This window comes from Helobdella robusta (genome assembly GCF_000326865.2).
Source record: "Helobdella robusta unplaced genomic scaffold HELROscaffold_5, whole genome shotgun sequence".
NCBI lineage: Eukaryota > Metazoa > Annelida > Clitellata > Rhynchobdellida > Glossiphoniidae > Helobdella > Helobdella robusta.
Genome location: NW_008705254.1, coordinates 114,439 through 129,181, shown reverse-complemented (window position 1 = coordinate 129,181; position 14,743 = coordinate 114,439). Strand labels below are relative to the sequence as shown.

General features: G+C 35.4%; 3 protein-coding genes across 3 annotated transcripts; 1 reads left to right on the top strand and 2 right to left on the bottom strand.

The window, feature by feature from the left end:
- Positions 1–252: 252 nt before the first annotated feature.
- HELRODRAFT_163038 (hypothetical protein) lies at positions 253–1,445 on the bottom strand (the record flags this gene model as incomplete). The annotated part of the gene is made up of 6 exons (XM_009027032.1): positions 253–342; positions 435–516; positions 595–669; positions 775–889; positions 1,044–1,233; positions 1,332–1,445. The coding sequence occupies 6 exons, from the start codon at positions 1,443–1,445 to the stop codon at positions 253–255; spliced, it is 666 nt and encodes a 221-aa protein (XP_009025280.1).
- Positions 1,446–1,611: 166 nt separating this feature from the next.
- On the bottom strand, positions 1,612–3,285 carry HELRODRAFT_163037 (hypothetical protein; the record flags this gene model as incomplete). Its single annotated transcript, XM_009027031.1, has 6 exons — positions 1,612–1,767; positions 1,953–2,046; positions 2,590–2,683; positions 2,761–2,854; positions 2,925–3,022; positions 3,210–3,285. 6 exons carry the CDS (start codon positions 3,283–3,285, stop codon positions 1,612–1,614), a joined length of 612 nt encoding a protein of 203 aa, XP_009025279.1.
- A 1,126-nt stretch (positions 3,286–4,411) lies between these two features.
- On the top strand, positions 4,412–10,050 carry HELRODRAFT_129502 (hypothetical protein; the record flags this gene model as incomplete). The annotated part of the gene is made up of 17 exons (XM_009027030.1): positions 4,412–4,616; positions 4,759–4,884; positions 5,014–5,292; positions 6,109–6,311; positions 6,533–6,735; positions 6,780–6,840; positions 6,912–7,156; positions 7,345–7,484; positions 7,829–7,944; positions 8,131–8,311; positions 8,421–8,608; positions 8,734–8,828; positions 8,903–8,999; positions 9,102–9,174; positions 9,274–9,414; positions 9,591–9,761; positions 9,935–10,050. Coding segments are annotated over 17 exons (2,640 nt in total), but the record flags the coding sequence as incomplete, so codon positions are not given.
- Between the last annotated feature and the right edge of the window lie 4,693 nt (positions 10,051–14,743).

The window sequence follows — 14,743 nt, the reverse complement described above, 5'->3', positions numbered from 1 at the left end:
TCACGTTCCGTATGCGTGAAAGGGCGTTGAACGTTTGAATAAATACGTTTTAAATTAAAACTACAAAATGTTTGAGCTCCAGTTATGGACGAACACACCATTAAAAAGAAACAGCTCAATCTTTTCTTTCAAATAATACAAAATAAATTTATAATTTTCATTAAGGGAGCTGTCAATTTAACGATCGTCGTCCTTTTCTGATAAGTTTTCATAATTTTCAGCCACAAACAACGCTCTATCGCAAACAACGTCTTAATTGGATGGGTTGGAAAGGTTGGTTGGTGAGGTTTGTATGGCGTATGTGTAGTGTGCATGTGCATCGTTGGCGTCCATATCTTTGCCCTGAATGGTGATGAATAACTAAATACTCAACTGCGTGATAACGTTAAAAAAGGGGAGAGCGATAGATGAACGGATAAAAATTTACAAACGACCTTACAGTGAACTTTCGCCAAAAGATTATTTACGTTATCGTTCAGCGATTTCATCTGATCAACTTTCAAATCTAGCAGGAATCTGGCCACGAATGAATAAATATAAAGAATACAGACTGACTGACTGACTGACTAAGAAAGAAAGAAAGAAGGAACGAACTTGCAGGTTTCAACGTAGATGTTGCACGGCGACTTCATAATTGACGCCAAATTCTCATTTATACAATCCCAATGACTTTATTGGAATACAGTTAAAAAACAAACGAGTGCATGAATGAATAAATGAATGAATGAATGAATGAATGAATGAATGGAAAATGGATTAAACCCTTGTTACTACCTTGTGCCGACATAAACGACGTGGAACAGTTCTTGAAATTTCGATTTATCATGAATCTTCTCCATGATGCTTGTCGGAAGAAAATTTATTCTGACGTTATCAAGCTTGTGAAAACCTGTTATGTTGAATGGAAGAATGAGTGAACTAACAAATGGATGAATTAGATTTGTTAAATTTCAATTATTATTATTATAATTTTTTCAAAATTATCACAGAATCATCAACACCATCGTCGTCATCAACATCATCAACAACATAAGCGTCATCACCATCGTCGTCGTTGCCATTGTAGTGTTTACTTTCATGGGCAGCGTCATCATCCTCATTCCTTCCATCATCTCCATCTTTCTTCCCTCCATCATCTTCCCCGCCTTCACAGCAGTTGTTAACATTGGAGGACTTTTTGAAGATCATATTTATAATCTCTTCAGTGTTGTACTGTGCCACCTCTTGGCTCGTCTACAAATGACAAAATATAATAATAATAACAATAACAAGAAGATTAACAAAATACAAATAATATAATAATAAATAATAACAATAATAACGGTTCCTACCTTAACGAGCTTATTATTACGCCGTAGAAAGAATTCTTTATTATCGGATTGGATGGCGAAGGATACGTAGGGACTCAATATGATATCTCCCCAATATCCTCTCATTGATACCATATCACCTGACTTGTTGTTCGTTCACTCATCCATTCATTCATTTGTTCGTTCATTTATTCATTCATTCATTTAATCATTCGTTCGTTCGTTCGCTCATATATTCAACTGTTAGTTCGTTTTTTAAACTTTATTTTTCGAAATTATTTCGATTCCTAAAAACTAAATTTCAAGAAGAAATTGAAATAAAAAATGTGTGTGCCTTTTTAAGAGCTATAGATGATGCCAGTGTTTTGTTCTGCACGTCATAATCTGCATCTCTCAACTCGTACGCCACTCCATTCGTTCTCCATCTCGTGTAGTTCCTTATCCCTATCACTTCCGCCTGCGTCCATCAATCAATCATTCAATCCATCAATCAATCAATCGACCCATCAATCTATCTATCAATCTATCCGTCAATCATTCAAACGATCAATCATTCAATCTATCAAGATAGCAATGATTACGGCTGGCGTGCTGCCATTGTAATATTTTAAAGCGAATTTTACAACCCTACATTACACTTACATCCCTATCTATAAGTTTCATGTGGAAGTGCCAATCAAACACGTTCGGAATTGCATCGTACCTGGGGCCGAGGTACTGCCGAAGTCTGAAATCCCTGAAATTATTGAATTAGGAAATATAACTAACAACAATATCAACTTGAATTATGAAGTTATGTTTATTGTATCTCGTGTAAACTATTAGTGTTTTTTAATGTGTAACTGTGTGTATATGTATGTATGTATGTATGTGTGTGTGTGTGCGTGTGTTTGCATGTATGTGTATACGTGTGTACCTACCAGCATTTAATGATGTTGAACTTATCACCTTTCAAAGGCTTGCTCCAATACTTTAACAAATTTTCCAACATATCCAACTCTTTATACTAGATTGCAAGAGAAGAGAATTTAAAAAAATTGAATAACTTTGAAAAACAAGACAAAAAAAAATTAATAATTTTAGCAAACAAGAACAAATTTTTAAATAATGAAAAAAGTACTTTTAAATGAGATATGTTGAAGCATGGTAGTTCTTCTTTCAAAAGGTCATTGTTTGTGATCATACTAATTTATATATGATGAACATGTTGAAATAGGATTAACATTTGACAACATTTTAATTTTCAATAATAATTTATTTTAACATAGACCACACCAACTTGATTAGTTGGCTAGATAGTTGTTCAACATAGTCAGCTGTTTGTTTTCTTATCAGAGTGTTACCATGTATTTCTAAGAACATTTCTATTTTATCTTTTAGGAAGAATAAATTGAAATAATTAATTTTCCATAGAAAACACCCAAAAGTAAGTAAATAAAATTAAAAAAACCTTGAAGTCCAATTTTACTTTGTGGCTTCAAAATGAGAGCTAATAGAAGCATCTGCCTTGCATACAATTCTACTGATTTATCCACTATAAAAAACTTAGTTTTAAAGAAATTCAACATATAAAATTGAATGTTTAAATAATGAAACAAGACCAACTTAACTTACGTTTATGTTTTTGTGCATATTTTTAGAAATAGTTAGCAGAACATGTCTGCAATCACCACCCCCAACCACCAAGATGTTCACTGAATCATCTCCATCTTCTTGTGATCAACAATTATGCAGTAAATTATTCAATTTTAATGAATTAATCTTTTCTGTATTTATTATTCTGCTTACTTTGTTTTGTTTCAATTTTAAAAAGTATGTTTTTTGTTTATTAATAAAAAATAGAAACAAAAAATTAATAAAAAATTTTAATTTTAAAAAAGTATAAATGTTTAAGTTAACTTTTGATTTTGGAGTTAGAAATCAAATTAAGAGCAGGCGAGTGTCCCCAAAAATTTAAATATTCAAACTTATCCATTGCGAAAATTTTTGAAATAAACTTACCTTGCCAACGGAACGAAGCTTTCCTCTTAAGCAAGTGCTATCTAATAGCCAAGTGAGTGTAACGTTTTTTTTCTCTTAATAATAGCGCAGTACTATTTACAATAACATTCGTTTAGTATTTAATTAGTATTCAAGAATGAAAAAAGCGTTTGCTTTGGTCTCAAACTCATGAGTTAAACATTGGACAAAACGGTTTCACGGTGATTTATACTTTGATCTATAATTGAAATATAGATATCACAAATGGGGATAATATAAAGATTGATATAATTTAAATTGAGTCATGCTTTGTCATCATTGTTTATAAATGTTTGAAAAGCAGAATATAAATAGAAAACAAAATGCATTGTTAAGTTAAGAGGTTAAGGGAGTGCCATCAAATCAAATGAACATACAGACAGATTTCAACGTTACAATTCATGACTTGAAGAAGTTATCGGAGAACAAATATTCTGTTAAGAAGAGATATGGCTCAATAGAAAACCTGCTTGATATCCTTCACACTGATCCTGACAGAGGTAAGAAGTTATACTTAGTAAGTAATAGAGCAAATTTATCAAAAAAAGAGTGAATGATGCGAAGACAGAAGAAGTGTCATGTTATGTTTTGAGTTGTTTGGACCAATACATTCTACCTAATTTTAGCTCAGACTTCTTTCTGTGCGTCGTGTGGTGTGGATGTGCGTGCAAGTGCAGACCTTGTTGTCCAAATCTATGATAAGGATGTGAGGAAAAAATTGTAAAGAAAGAAGAATTTTTTTAATTTGAAATAAACAACGAAAGGTTTGGTGCGAGATTATGAAGACTTGGAGCGCAGGCTGATGTACTTTGGCGAGAATTACATAAAAACCAGAACGTCAAGATCGCTGATCTATCATTTTTACAAATCGCTGCAGAATTCAGTCTTCATTATCATCTGCGTCATCAGCTCCATCTTGAGCATGCTCGGCTGGTGCTTCAGCGAAGAAAATAAATGTTAGTTGTTTAGTGCTATTGAAATGCTGTTGAAATAAATCAGGTTTCTGTTGGTCTACTTGTACGTATCAACCTTTCGTTTCTTCTTTATTTTTAACTTTCCTTTTCTCCGTCTAACTTGCAGTGTTCTTTGAGTGTGTGGGAGCGTTATGTTCCATCTTCGTGCTTGTGCTCTTCACGACATTCTGCAAGTGGTTGAAGGACGTGATATTCAGCGACATCCGCGCGAACCTCCAGAACGACCCCTTCGTCCCCGTCCTCGCCAATGGAATCCTTGTCGACGTACCTGCCTCCGAACTCGTCGTCGGTGATATCGTCAACATCGTTCACGGTTCGTTGTGCGACTGCTGAGTGGATGCCCTGATGGATGGATGAATTCAATGGATTAAAAATAAACATATCAATCAATCAATCAATCTCAATCAATCTCAATCAATCTATCAAGCAATCAATCAATGTTAAAATGCACACAGGCGAAACAGTGCCAGCAGATGGTGTGCTCATTGAATCAGTCAACATGCTCGTTGATGAAAGTTTCGTGCCTGATGAATCCAACTTAAAGATAAAAGACGAAACTGACGACAACATCATGCTTTCCGGTTCAAAAGCCTTCAAACCCCATCATCATCACTATCATGTTACCGTCATCATCCTCATCATGATCATTATCATTATGATGAACTATTTAGAAGTATTTGCATGGCACTAACTTGATGAACAACAAACAGGAACGGGCATATTGAATGGCAAAGGCAAGATGGTGGTCACAGTGGTTGGCCAGCATACGAAGATCGCAGAGTACAAGAGGGACAACAGCCAGGATTTCGTTAGATTTTGTATGCCAACTCAAACTCTTTCGTCTTTTTTTATTATTTTAACATATTTTTATAGAATGACAATAAATATTTGTAATGGTATTCACGCCGCACACAAACAAACACGTTCAGCTATCGACGCAGAGCAGACGATAATACGCAACCAACTCATCAAATTCAACACGGCCATTTGTTTTATTGGTTAGATTATTACTCATTCTTTTTCTCATCATCACCATCATCATCTTCTTGTTCTCCCTCTTCAAATTGGTAAAAATTATCGGGAATGGAAATTTTAGGGAATAGATAGTCGCTGCTCGGGAGTGACGGGCGGGAATGGGAAAAAATGGAAAAATGACATCTACGTGCGAATTACGTGCTAAAATAAAAGCCTATATATATATATATATATATATATATATATATATATATATACGTTAACAAAAAAGATAACCGTGTGAAATCACCTGAAATCAACAAAACTATAAAGAAATTTCCTGCCTAGCTACGTGTATCGTATTAGGTTAATAATCTCATTTGGTTTTCCACATCGATTTGTCTTCGGAGTTTTGTTTGTCGAGTTGCTTTTAATTCAGCTGCTCGTCTAGTTGCTCGTGCCCCTTTCTTTTCATATAAATTTTCATGTCTTGTTTTCTTGCACTGGCTACCACCTTTAAAATATAAAATGATTTTTAAAATTTGCACTTAATGTTTAAGTCTCAATCTAAATTCTTTCCTAAGTACTTATCAGATATATTAATTAAACCTAAACGCCCCGGTTTTTGATCGTCTTCTTGTTCTCCCTTCTTGTTAACTTGTGTTAAACACTTTTTTGCTAAATCTTCGCGGAAATAAGTTAAAAAAATAGGGAATGGAAATTTTCGGGAACGTTGTTATAAATAGGATTTCGAGAGAGAATCGGGAATGAGAAAAAAATGGGAGGGAATTGGGAATAAATTTCAATTCCCGCTCACCTCTATCGCCCACACTCCATCACGATCACGTGAGCAGGCTTGGGCCTCGTGCTGGCCACCACGTTGATATGCTCGATAAAGTTCACGTACAGCTACTTGAAGGATCAGTTGAAGTGGTCCCGCGAAATGAACGAGGTCTACATCGGCTTCCTCCTCTTCGGCCTTACCATGATCGTCGTCTCCATCCCAGAAGGTGCTGCCATGATCTCCATACTGTCCAGTGCTTTTACCGTTGAGGTGTGCGTGTAGTAGTGTTAGGTTTTTTGTTTTAAATATTCTGCTTAAAATATTTTAATGAAACTAAAAATAAACTGAATTTGTAATACTTTCAAGAAAGAAATTAAGATTAACTAAACAATCATTCAACTAATTAACAATTAAATCAGCCAAACAACTAATCATCTAACTAACCAAACAACCAACCGACCGACCGACCGACCGACCGACCGACCAACCAGCGGATGATGAAAGACCAGATCTTACTACGGAACATGACGGCCTGCGAGAATCTGGCCAACGTGACAACCATCATCACTGAGAAGACAGGCATCCTATCTACGGATCGTATGACTGTCGTCGAGTGCTTCATCGGAGGCAAGATGACGATGATGATGATGATGATGACGCACTCACACAAATACGCATTCAACACATTTCAGACGTACACTTCACGACAAAAGTTACTGACGCCCACTTCACGAAGAGGCAGATGGAACTTTTGGAGGATTCCATCTCCATCAATTGCAACTATGCCTCTGAGTTGATGGTCAGTTAGTGAATTAGTGGATTGATGGACGAGTGTATAAATGAATAAACAAATGAATGAATTCAAATCAGACGTCGAAGCGGCACGAATCAGAGCCACCGATTCAGATTGGCAACAAAATCGAATGCGCTCTGTTAAGTTTTTTGGGCACGTTAAAGATAAACTACCAGGTGATAAGAACGAGAGTACCCGTTGAAAACATCATCAAAGTCTTTCCATTCAAGCCCGGCAAGAATACGATGACAACGATTTATTCGCCATACACTGAAAGATTTCTCGTGTTGACGAAAGGTGCTGCCATCAAACTGCTACCCAAGTAATTTTTCGGTTTTGTGACGGTGAAAAAAAATAAAATGATGGAAACGATGGTAGTGACCAATGAGTGATAATGAGGCTATTGACGATGAGGAGTGTTTCTGCATTCAGATATCGTTCAGTATTAACATTCCACCCAACCAACCAACGTAAACTCATTCACCAAGCCTACTGACAACATGGCAACAGATGTCGTTACAAGATAAACAGCGTTGATGCAGTTGTTGAGTTGGACGAGGAAGAGAGAAATCACATCGAAAAGATCATACACGGAATGCATAATTACGCCCTCAAGACACTTATGCTGGCTTTTAGGGATATCTCGCTCAGTAACTTTTTGTTTGCCTTGCTAATAAAATTGCTGTTGTTATTATTATTTTTATTATCTTTTATAATAACAACTGAACAGAAGGGAATAGATTTGCATCGCGTTCGCCTTAACACAAACAGTTCAATAAATAAAACTTGTTCGGTTAAAAATGTTCAGCTCGATTTTTAATATAACATCTTTACTTCCATATATAAAATTCGTTTAGACGGCAAATGAGCTCACTAACACACAAGTCAATAAATTATAATAACAATAATAAAATAATTATATTATACAAAATAATTATTATTTTTATACAAATGATAATTTTATTGTATGTAGTTGGAGAGCCGCGAGATGCAGAGGACGAGGAGGTGCGTGACATGTTCGACGATCACGACTTCAACGATGAGGAGACCATTGAATCGAACCTCATCCTACTGGCTGTCTTTGGAATCGAAGATCCTTTGAGGCCAGATGTTTGTACTGATGCTGACGCTGATGTTGATGATGGTTCTGATTTTGAGGTGTGTTAGTTTTGGTTCCGAGTTTAATATTATTGTAGTGATAGTTGTTGTAGCGAAGAAGAAATAATTGACAAACGCGAAAAACAAGACACTCCATTGAACGAAACCTAACACGATACCAAACTCGGCACCACGCAGTCCGCTGAGTATGTGAGTTTGTGTCAACGAGCGGGGATCAAAGTCCGAATTACAACGACTGATAAAATGAAATCAGCTCAATCGATGGCCTACAAGTGTGGAATTTTGAAGAGCAAGGAACAGACGATGGCTCTCACAAGTACACAATTCAATAAACTCATCAGGAGAGCTAGAGATAATAGTGTATGCTATTTTGTCTATTTGTCGTTTGTGTTTTCATTGTGTGTTTGTTCGTTCACGTGTTAGTTTGTTCATCTGTTTGAATGTTTGTCCTTTCCAGATTATTCCAGTCTTATTTGATTCGATCTGGCCACAATTGGTGGTCCTCTCGAACTGCACCCCCCAAGACAAATTCAATTTAGTTTCCGGCATAATGAAAAGTGATATGAACGCGAAAGAAAAGCAAGTTGTGCTTGTTACCGGGTCGGGAACAAATGACGGAACATCACTGGTCGAGGCAGACATCGGAGTTGCCATGGTAACTCTTTAATTGATAAATGGTGCCCGATTGAAATTGAAATAAGCTTCATTACGAATTCTTCATCATCTACAATTCTATATGCTTAACGAAATCGTCGCCGTCACCATCATTTCCATAACAAGGGCTTAACGGGAACAGATGTGGCGATAAGAGCGAGTGACTTGACAGTGTTGGACGACAGCTTCTCAACTGTCGTCCGCTCGGTCATGTGGTGGAGGTCAGTGAGAAAGAACAAAATAATAAATATCCTTAAACTATAACGATCATAAATTTCTTTTAATATATCCCCAGAAACGTTTACAAGGGTGTATCTAATTTCCTGCAATTTCAACTGACTGTTAATCTGGTTGTGATGTCATTCTGCTTTATCTGTGCATGTCTCATCAAGGTTTAATAATGATAATTGATGATAATAATGATGATGGTAGTGATAAATGTTACTCATTTATATTGCCATCACCGCCATCACATGATTGCAATCGCAACACAGTACGTTCCATTGAAGCCGATGCAGATGATGTTCATCAACCTTATCATCGATCCATTTGCATCTTTTGCTTTCGGTAACATTATAAACATCTTCTTTTTCTTCATCTTCCTCGTCACCAGCAACACACATCCTCTTCATGCATCATAAGCATCGACATTCTACTGGCAAACAGGCACCCAGTATCCAACGAAGCACCTCTGCAAGAAACCACCATCGGCCTACAGCGACTTCATCGTAACGAAGGAAGCCATGCGAAACATTGGCGGGCACGCCGCCTACCAGCTTATCGTTCTTTTCTCTTTATTATATGCCGGTTAGTTGCCTGCCTGGTTGTCGGGATGATGAAGATGGATGATGCTGTATTGGAAATCCTCGGACGTGTACGTATAATATTAATTGAACGATTCAACTACAAACGGGAGTTTATTTTTTAATAAATTAATAAATGAACAATCGATCAAACGAACGAACAAGCAAACAACATTGTAGGTCACACAGCGTTGGAGATAGACAATGCCATGTCCTATCCAAGGGAAGTGGATTCCCGTCAGAACACGATCATATACAATTCATTAATCATGATGACCCTCTTCAACCAGATCAATTGCAGAAAAATATCGGACGATTGTAACATGTTTAGAGGCGTGTCTATTGTTATTAGTTTCAGTATTATTATTATTTTGTTGCGATTGCTGCTGTTATTTCTATGCAGACCTTCCGAGAAATTGGATTTTCAACTTAATTTGGCTGACCTCATTCATTGCACAGGTAGGTACGGTGTGTTGTGTGCCTGTGGGTGCGTGTGTGTGTGACAACAACATTAATAAATGCAGCAACAACAACACAGGTATTATTGATTGAATTTGAAGTAGAGATTTTTCACGTTGTCAAGTTGACGGTTGATGAGTGGCTGTGGTGCGTTTCATTCGGAGTTGGAGAACTTTTGTGGGAAGTGGTTAGAAGATGTCTCTGCTTGCTGGTGATGTTGCTGGCTGGAGACGATGAATATGATGATCATTAGGATGATGACAAATATTATTAACAAAAATGCACAACTGCCACAAATTATTGAAAAGGTTCTGACGAACGTATATACGATTATATTCTCTGTGGCCACCGTCAAGACACAGTTGTTGAAACTGTTCAGGGCCCATAAGGTCATTCAATAATTATTTAATTGATAACAATTAAATGAATTAATCAAAAATTAAATGTTTTTATTACGAAACCAGCTAGAGGATGACATATTTGATTTTAGCGAGCTTGGCTACGGAGCGGTGGATGGAGATGATGATGATGATGACTTCAGTAAGGACGAGGACGATGGTAAATCCAACAATTGACCAATTTTATGGCCATCTACCTACAAATGTGGTACTAATCAACTCACTGATTATATCAATTGACCAAAATTGTGCTTTTCAATTTATAAGACTTCTCAATAAAATGATGTTTCAGACGTCTAAGTTGAGTTTTTACTAGTTGATCTTGGATGAGTTTTAGGTGGGAGACAAGATGTTTCAATTCAATTAATACCACTAATAATTTTTGGTATTATAAGTATACTATAACATGATAGCTTTTTTTCAAGAAATTGCCCATCTCTGGTCATATGCGTCGTTTAGCTGCACCAAGTCACGTGACTTCAAAACACTATCAGCTGTTGATAGAATTTCATTTCTTGGTTGAGATTTAAGATAAAACTTCCACCTAACTTGCAATTTTTCATTTCAAATTTTTTATTTCACCGAATTTTCAATCGAAATTAAACGAATTTGCTATGTCATTTGACGAAAAAGTTACGGACAACGACGACGGTACTTGACGATGATGGCTGCTAGTTCAAGCAGTTTCTTTGTTTATTTTTTTAGTCTATTTACTACTTTTAGAGTTTATTTCATTGTTTTGTCTTTTGTCGTCGTTTCCGTCTTTTTGCGCTTTTGCATCTCAAATTTAAATTAAAAATTCTTACGACATGAAAATTGAAGCCATTCAATTAAATTTTGTTTGATTCTTCAAAACAGATTCGTGGGTGAAGATAGATGATCAATCGTTCCTGTCAACTCCAACGAAAAATTCACATGTTGTATCTGTATCTCCATGCAATTCCATTTTAAACAGTTCCATGCAAGAATGTCTGTTGGACGCTCTTAGAGAGGGGGGGTCCACTCCTCCAAACTCTATAAGGTTGATTTCTTGTTTTTCTGCTATTTATTTATATAATTAATTTGATTTGGGTTATTTATAAATTTGATTTGTATTATATTATAATTTTTTTTTGTGTACTGAACTGCATACAATTCCCAAAAATTATGAACACACATAGTTCACATGTGGATGCGAATGAGATGCCAGTTCAGGCAGCACACTCAATCTTAGAAGCTCCCATCATGCCTGACAATTTGTCGGATGTTGTCATCAGTGCTGAACAGGTTCCTGACCATGTTCAATTATTTTAATTTCATTATTTTATTACTTCAAGTTAATATTAACCCATTAATTCAATTATTATTAAATCAATTAATTAAATAACAAGATATATAAGTTAAATTGAATGTTATTGATTGATTGTGAAGGAGCTGGCAAACTTGGAATGGAATTGGAACTGGTCGAGTCGTCCCGAAGCCTCATCCCCAATCTCTGTTTGTACCATCAATCAATCATTTTTTCATTCATTTCATCAATTATTCATGCATTTATTAATTATACTAATCTGCCTCATCATTTAATCAATCTTTCATAAAACCATTCAGTCACATGATTACTTACATTCTCAGCACTGCACATCAGTTTCCATCACATGCTCTTCATTCTTGCATGTGATTGTAATATTCATCATCCATCCCTCATCAATTGTGCAGGTGTCAACATGGCAGAGCAAGATGAAACATTACAAGTTGGTTGACAGATCCACCAACATCAGCAACAGCTTCAAGCAATCTGCAGCAGCATCATTGAGTGGCTACCAGAGTGAGGTCGATGTTGATGCTGGCTACAAAATCATGCAGAGTAACGTAGATGGATGTCCGTCGCCAGTCATTGAAAGTGTCACAAAGTACGAGAACGAAGGAAGAAACAGCATCACATTCATCCTCATCACCCATGCTTGCTCATTTCTCATCGGCGTTTCAATGTAAGTCCACTTTTTCATTTAATTATTTTTTTTTCTCAATCCTAGCTCATTTTTTATCAAAATTTTCCTCCTATGTTTAAACATGCAACGAATCAATCAACCATCCAACATGTTGAATTATGTTTAGATGAATTATTATAACAAATATTATAATTCCCACATGAAGAGCTTTTCTGTACTTCAGGAGATACAATGAGAATGTTACTTGCCACAACATCTAACTAATCCTGCTTGCCCGTGTGTGTGGTGATTGTACATGATTATTGTGCACCATGCACATGACCTCGTCGTGTTAAACCAACCAGACTACAATTTCTTTTTATCTTATTTTTTAATTCTGATCTTCAAATGGATTATAATGCAAAGTGAATTATTATGAATTGATTAAGCAACATGAACTATGTTAATGAGCAAATAAATTATGTTAATTAGAAACAACGAGAACATGATTGCTATTATGTATCCATATGACAATGTTGAGGAACTTTTTAGATGTATGTTCATTACAAAACGATGACTAATCATTTTATAATTTATTAACATTTTCATTGTTGGAAGAAAGTTTATGATGGTAATAATAATAGTGACGATGATGAAGTATGCATTAAATTCATTTTAAATGCATGATGGTCACTATTTGATTTCCTCAGTCACATGTTTGTGTGTGTGTGTGTGTTTGCGTGTGTGTGTAAGTCTGTGTGTATCTATACTTACGTCAGCGTTGATAATAAAACATAAATGAGGGTAATGAAATCCAAGTGGTTATAAATAACAATCAGTGGTGGGTGATTATTTTTAACTAAACATACGAACGTTAATAAATACAGGTAAATGGGTAACAAGACATTTAAGCTGGAATCACATTTTAAATATTCATTGATGCTAATGACTAACTAGCGTATGTATATATGCATCAATAATAATAATATTGTTTTAAAATCATTTCTTAGATGTCGATTTCTTGATTGATGGATTAAATTATTGATTGTTCAATCGATCGGGCGAGTGGATGGCTGATTGATTCGTTGCATGTTTAATAGACCTGATCATTTAATGATAATGTTAAGTACTTGTTCATGTTATGGTCAATAAACCTTTATTCAACACGACTTATGGAATTATATAAATTTCTGGTTCAATTTTTTAATATTGAAAAATTGAACCAGAAACTGATCAATGCTGAAAATGCAGTGATATTTGTTAACGGTATTATATATATATATATATATATATATATATATATATATATATATATTTCATTCATTTATTCATTGTATAAAAATATATGTATGCAACAGAAACCTCACGGTAAATAATTTGAAGAGAAATAGTGAGCTGATGTATTAATGATGAAAGCACCACATCCTTCACGTGCATGCATGCGTGCGTGCATTGTTCTCATAGCTCTTTTTCAAGTCAGCTACGCTAATTAATAATTCACGAGGATTCGCTCTTGCAAGAGTACAATCAAACCAGTAAACATACACGCTACATAAACAAAAACAGACACACGCACACGAACTAACACAAAAATATCGGTTGAACGTTCCATGGTACAATTGAATTGTTAGATTTCAAATAAACGTCCAAATAAATAGTGAGGATTAGTTGATTGAAATGAATCAGCAAGTGCTAGACAGATGGATACGTATGAACAAACTCAAAACAATAAATTATATAATGTTAGTTGTGAGATTTCAACTTGGCGGATGTACGGAACAACGAAGAAATATTGTGGCATGCATGTGGAAGTTTCCTGCAATGTAACGAAGGGAATATCGTGCATGTATGCTTTATGCTTCTTAGCAGAGGAATGGAGAACTTCGGACCTCTCCAAATATCCATCTTCAAGCAAACACACCTCATCTTTCTTGCTCAGAAAAAAAATGAACGATGATAATAACAATGAAATTTTTTCAGAAACAATAACAACTTCTTAGATGCCGTCAAAAACAAACGATCAACAGAAAAACGAAAATGATTGCAAGTTGATTAAATAAGGTAGTTGATGATGCAGATCAGACGCGCGATGAATCGAACAAACAGAATGTTTAATGATGGAAGTTAATATTCTAGTAAGTGGGCTATTATAAATTTGATACGAAATTAATTTAAGAAGCAAGGCACACTTACCTAGGGCGAGTAAGTCACGGAATATCAACATATGCAGATGTGAATAATGTAAAATAATGAACACTTCACAGCACCGATGGGTGCACTCTCACGCACATGCATTAAAACACATGCATCAACACACACATCCATTATTATGAAGTATTAAATAAGGTAAGATTTTTGAAAAATGAGAATTCGTAAAATAATATCAAAAATAAATTGCATTGAACGAGTTTCAAAAATGTAAAAATAAATTAAACGGTTTAAGAAAATCAAAGCCATTTTTGAAGACGACGAAGCGAGAATGTCGACTATAGTTGACGACACTGAGAAATATAATGAAGTAAAATTATAATATTTCATTCTGCCCTCCCCCATTCTTTCATTCCTTCAT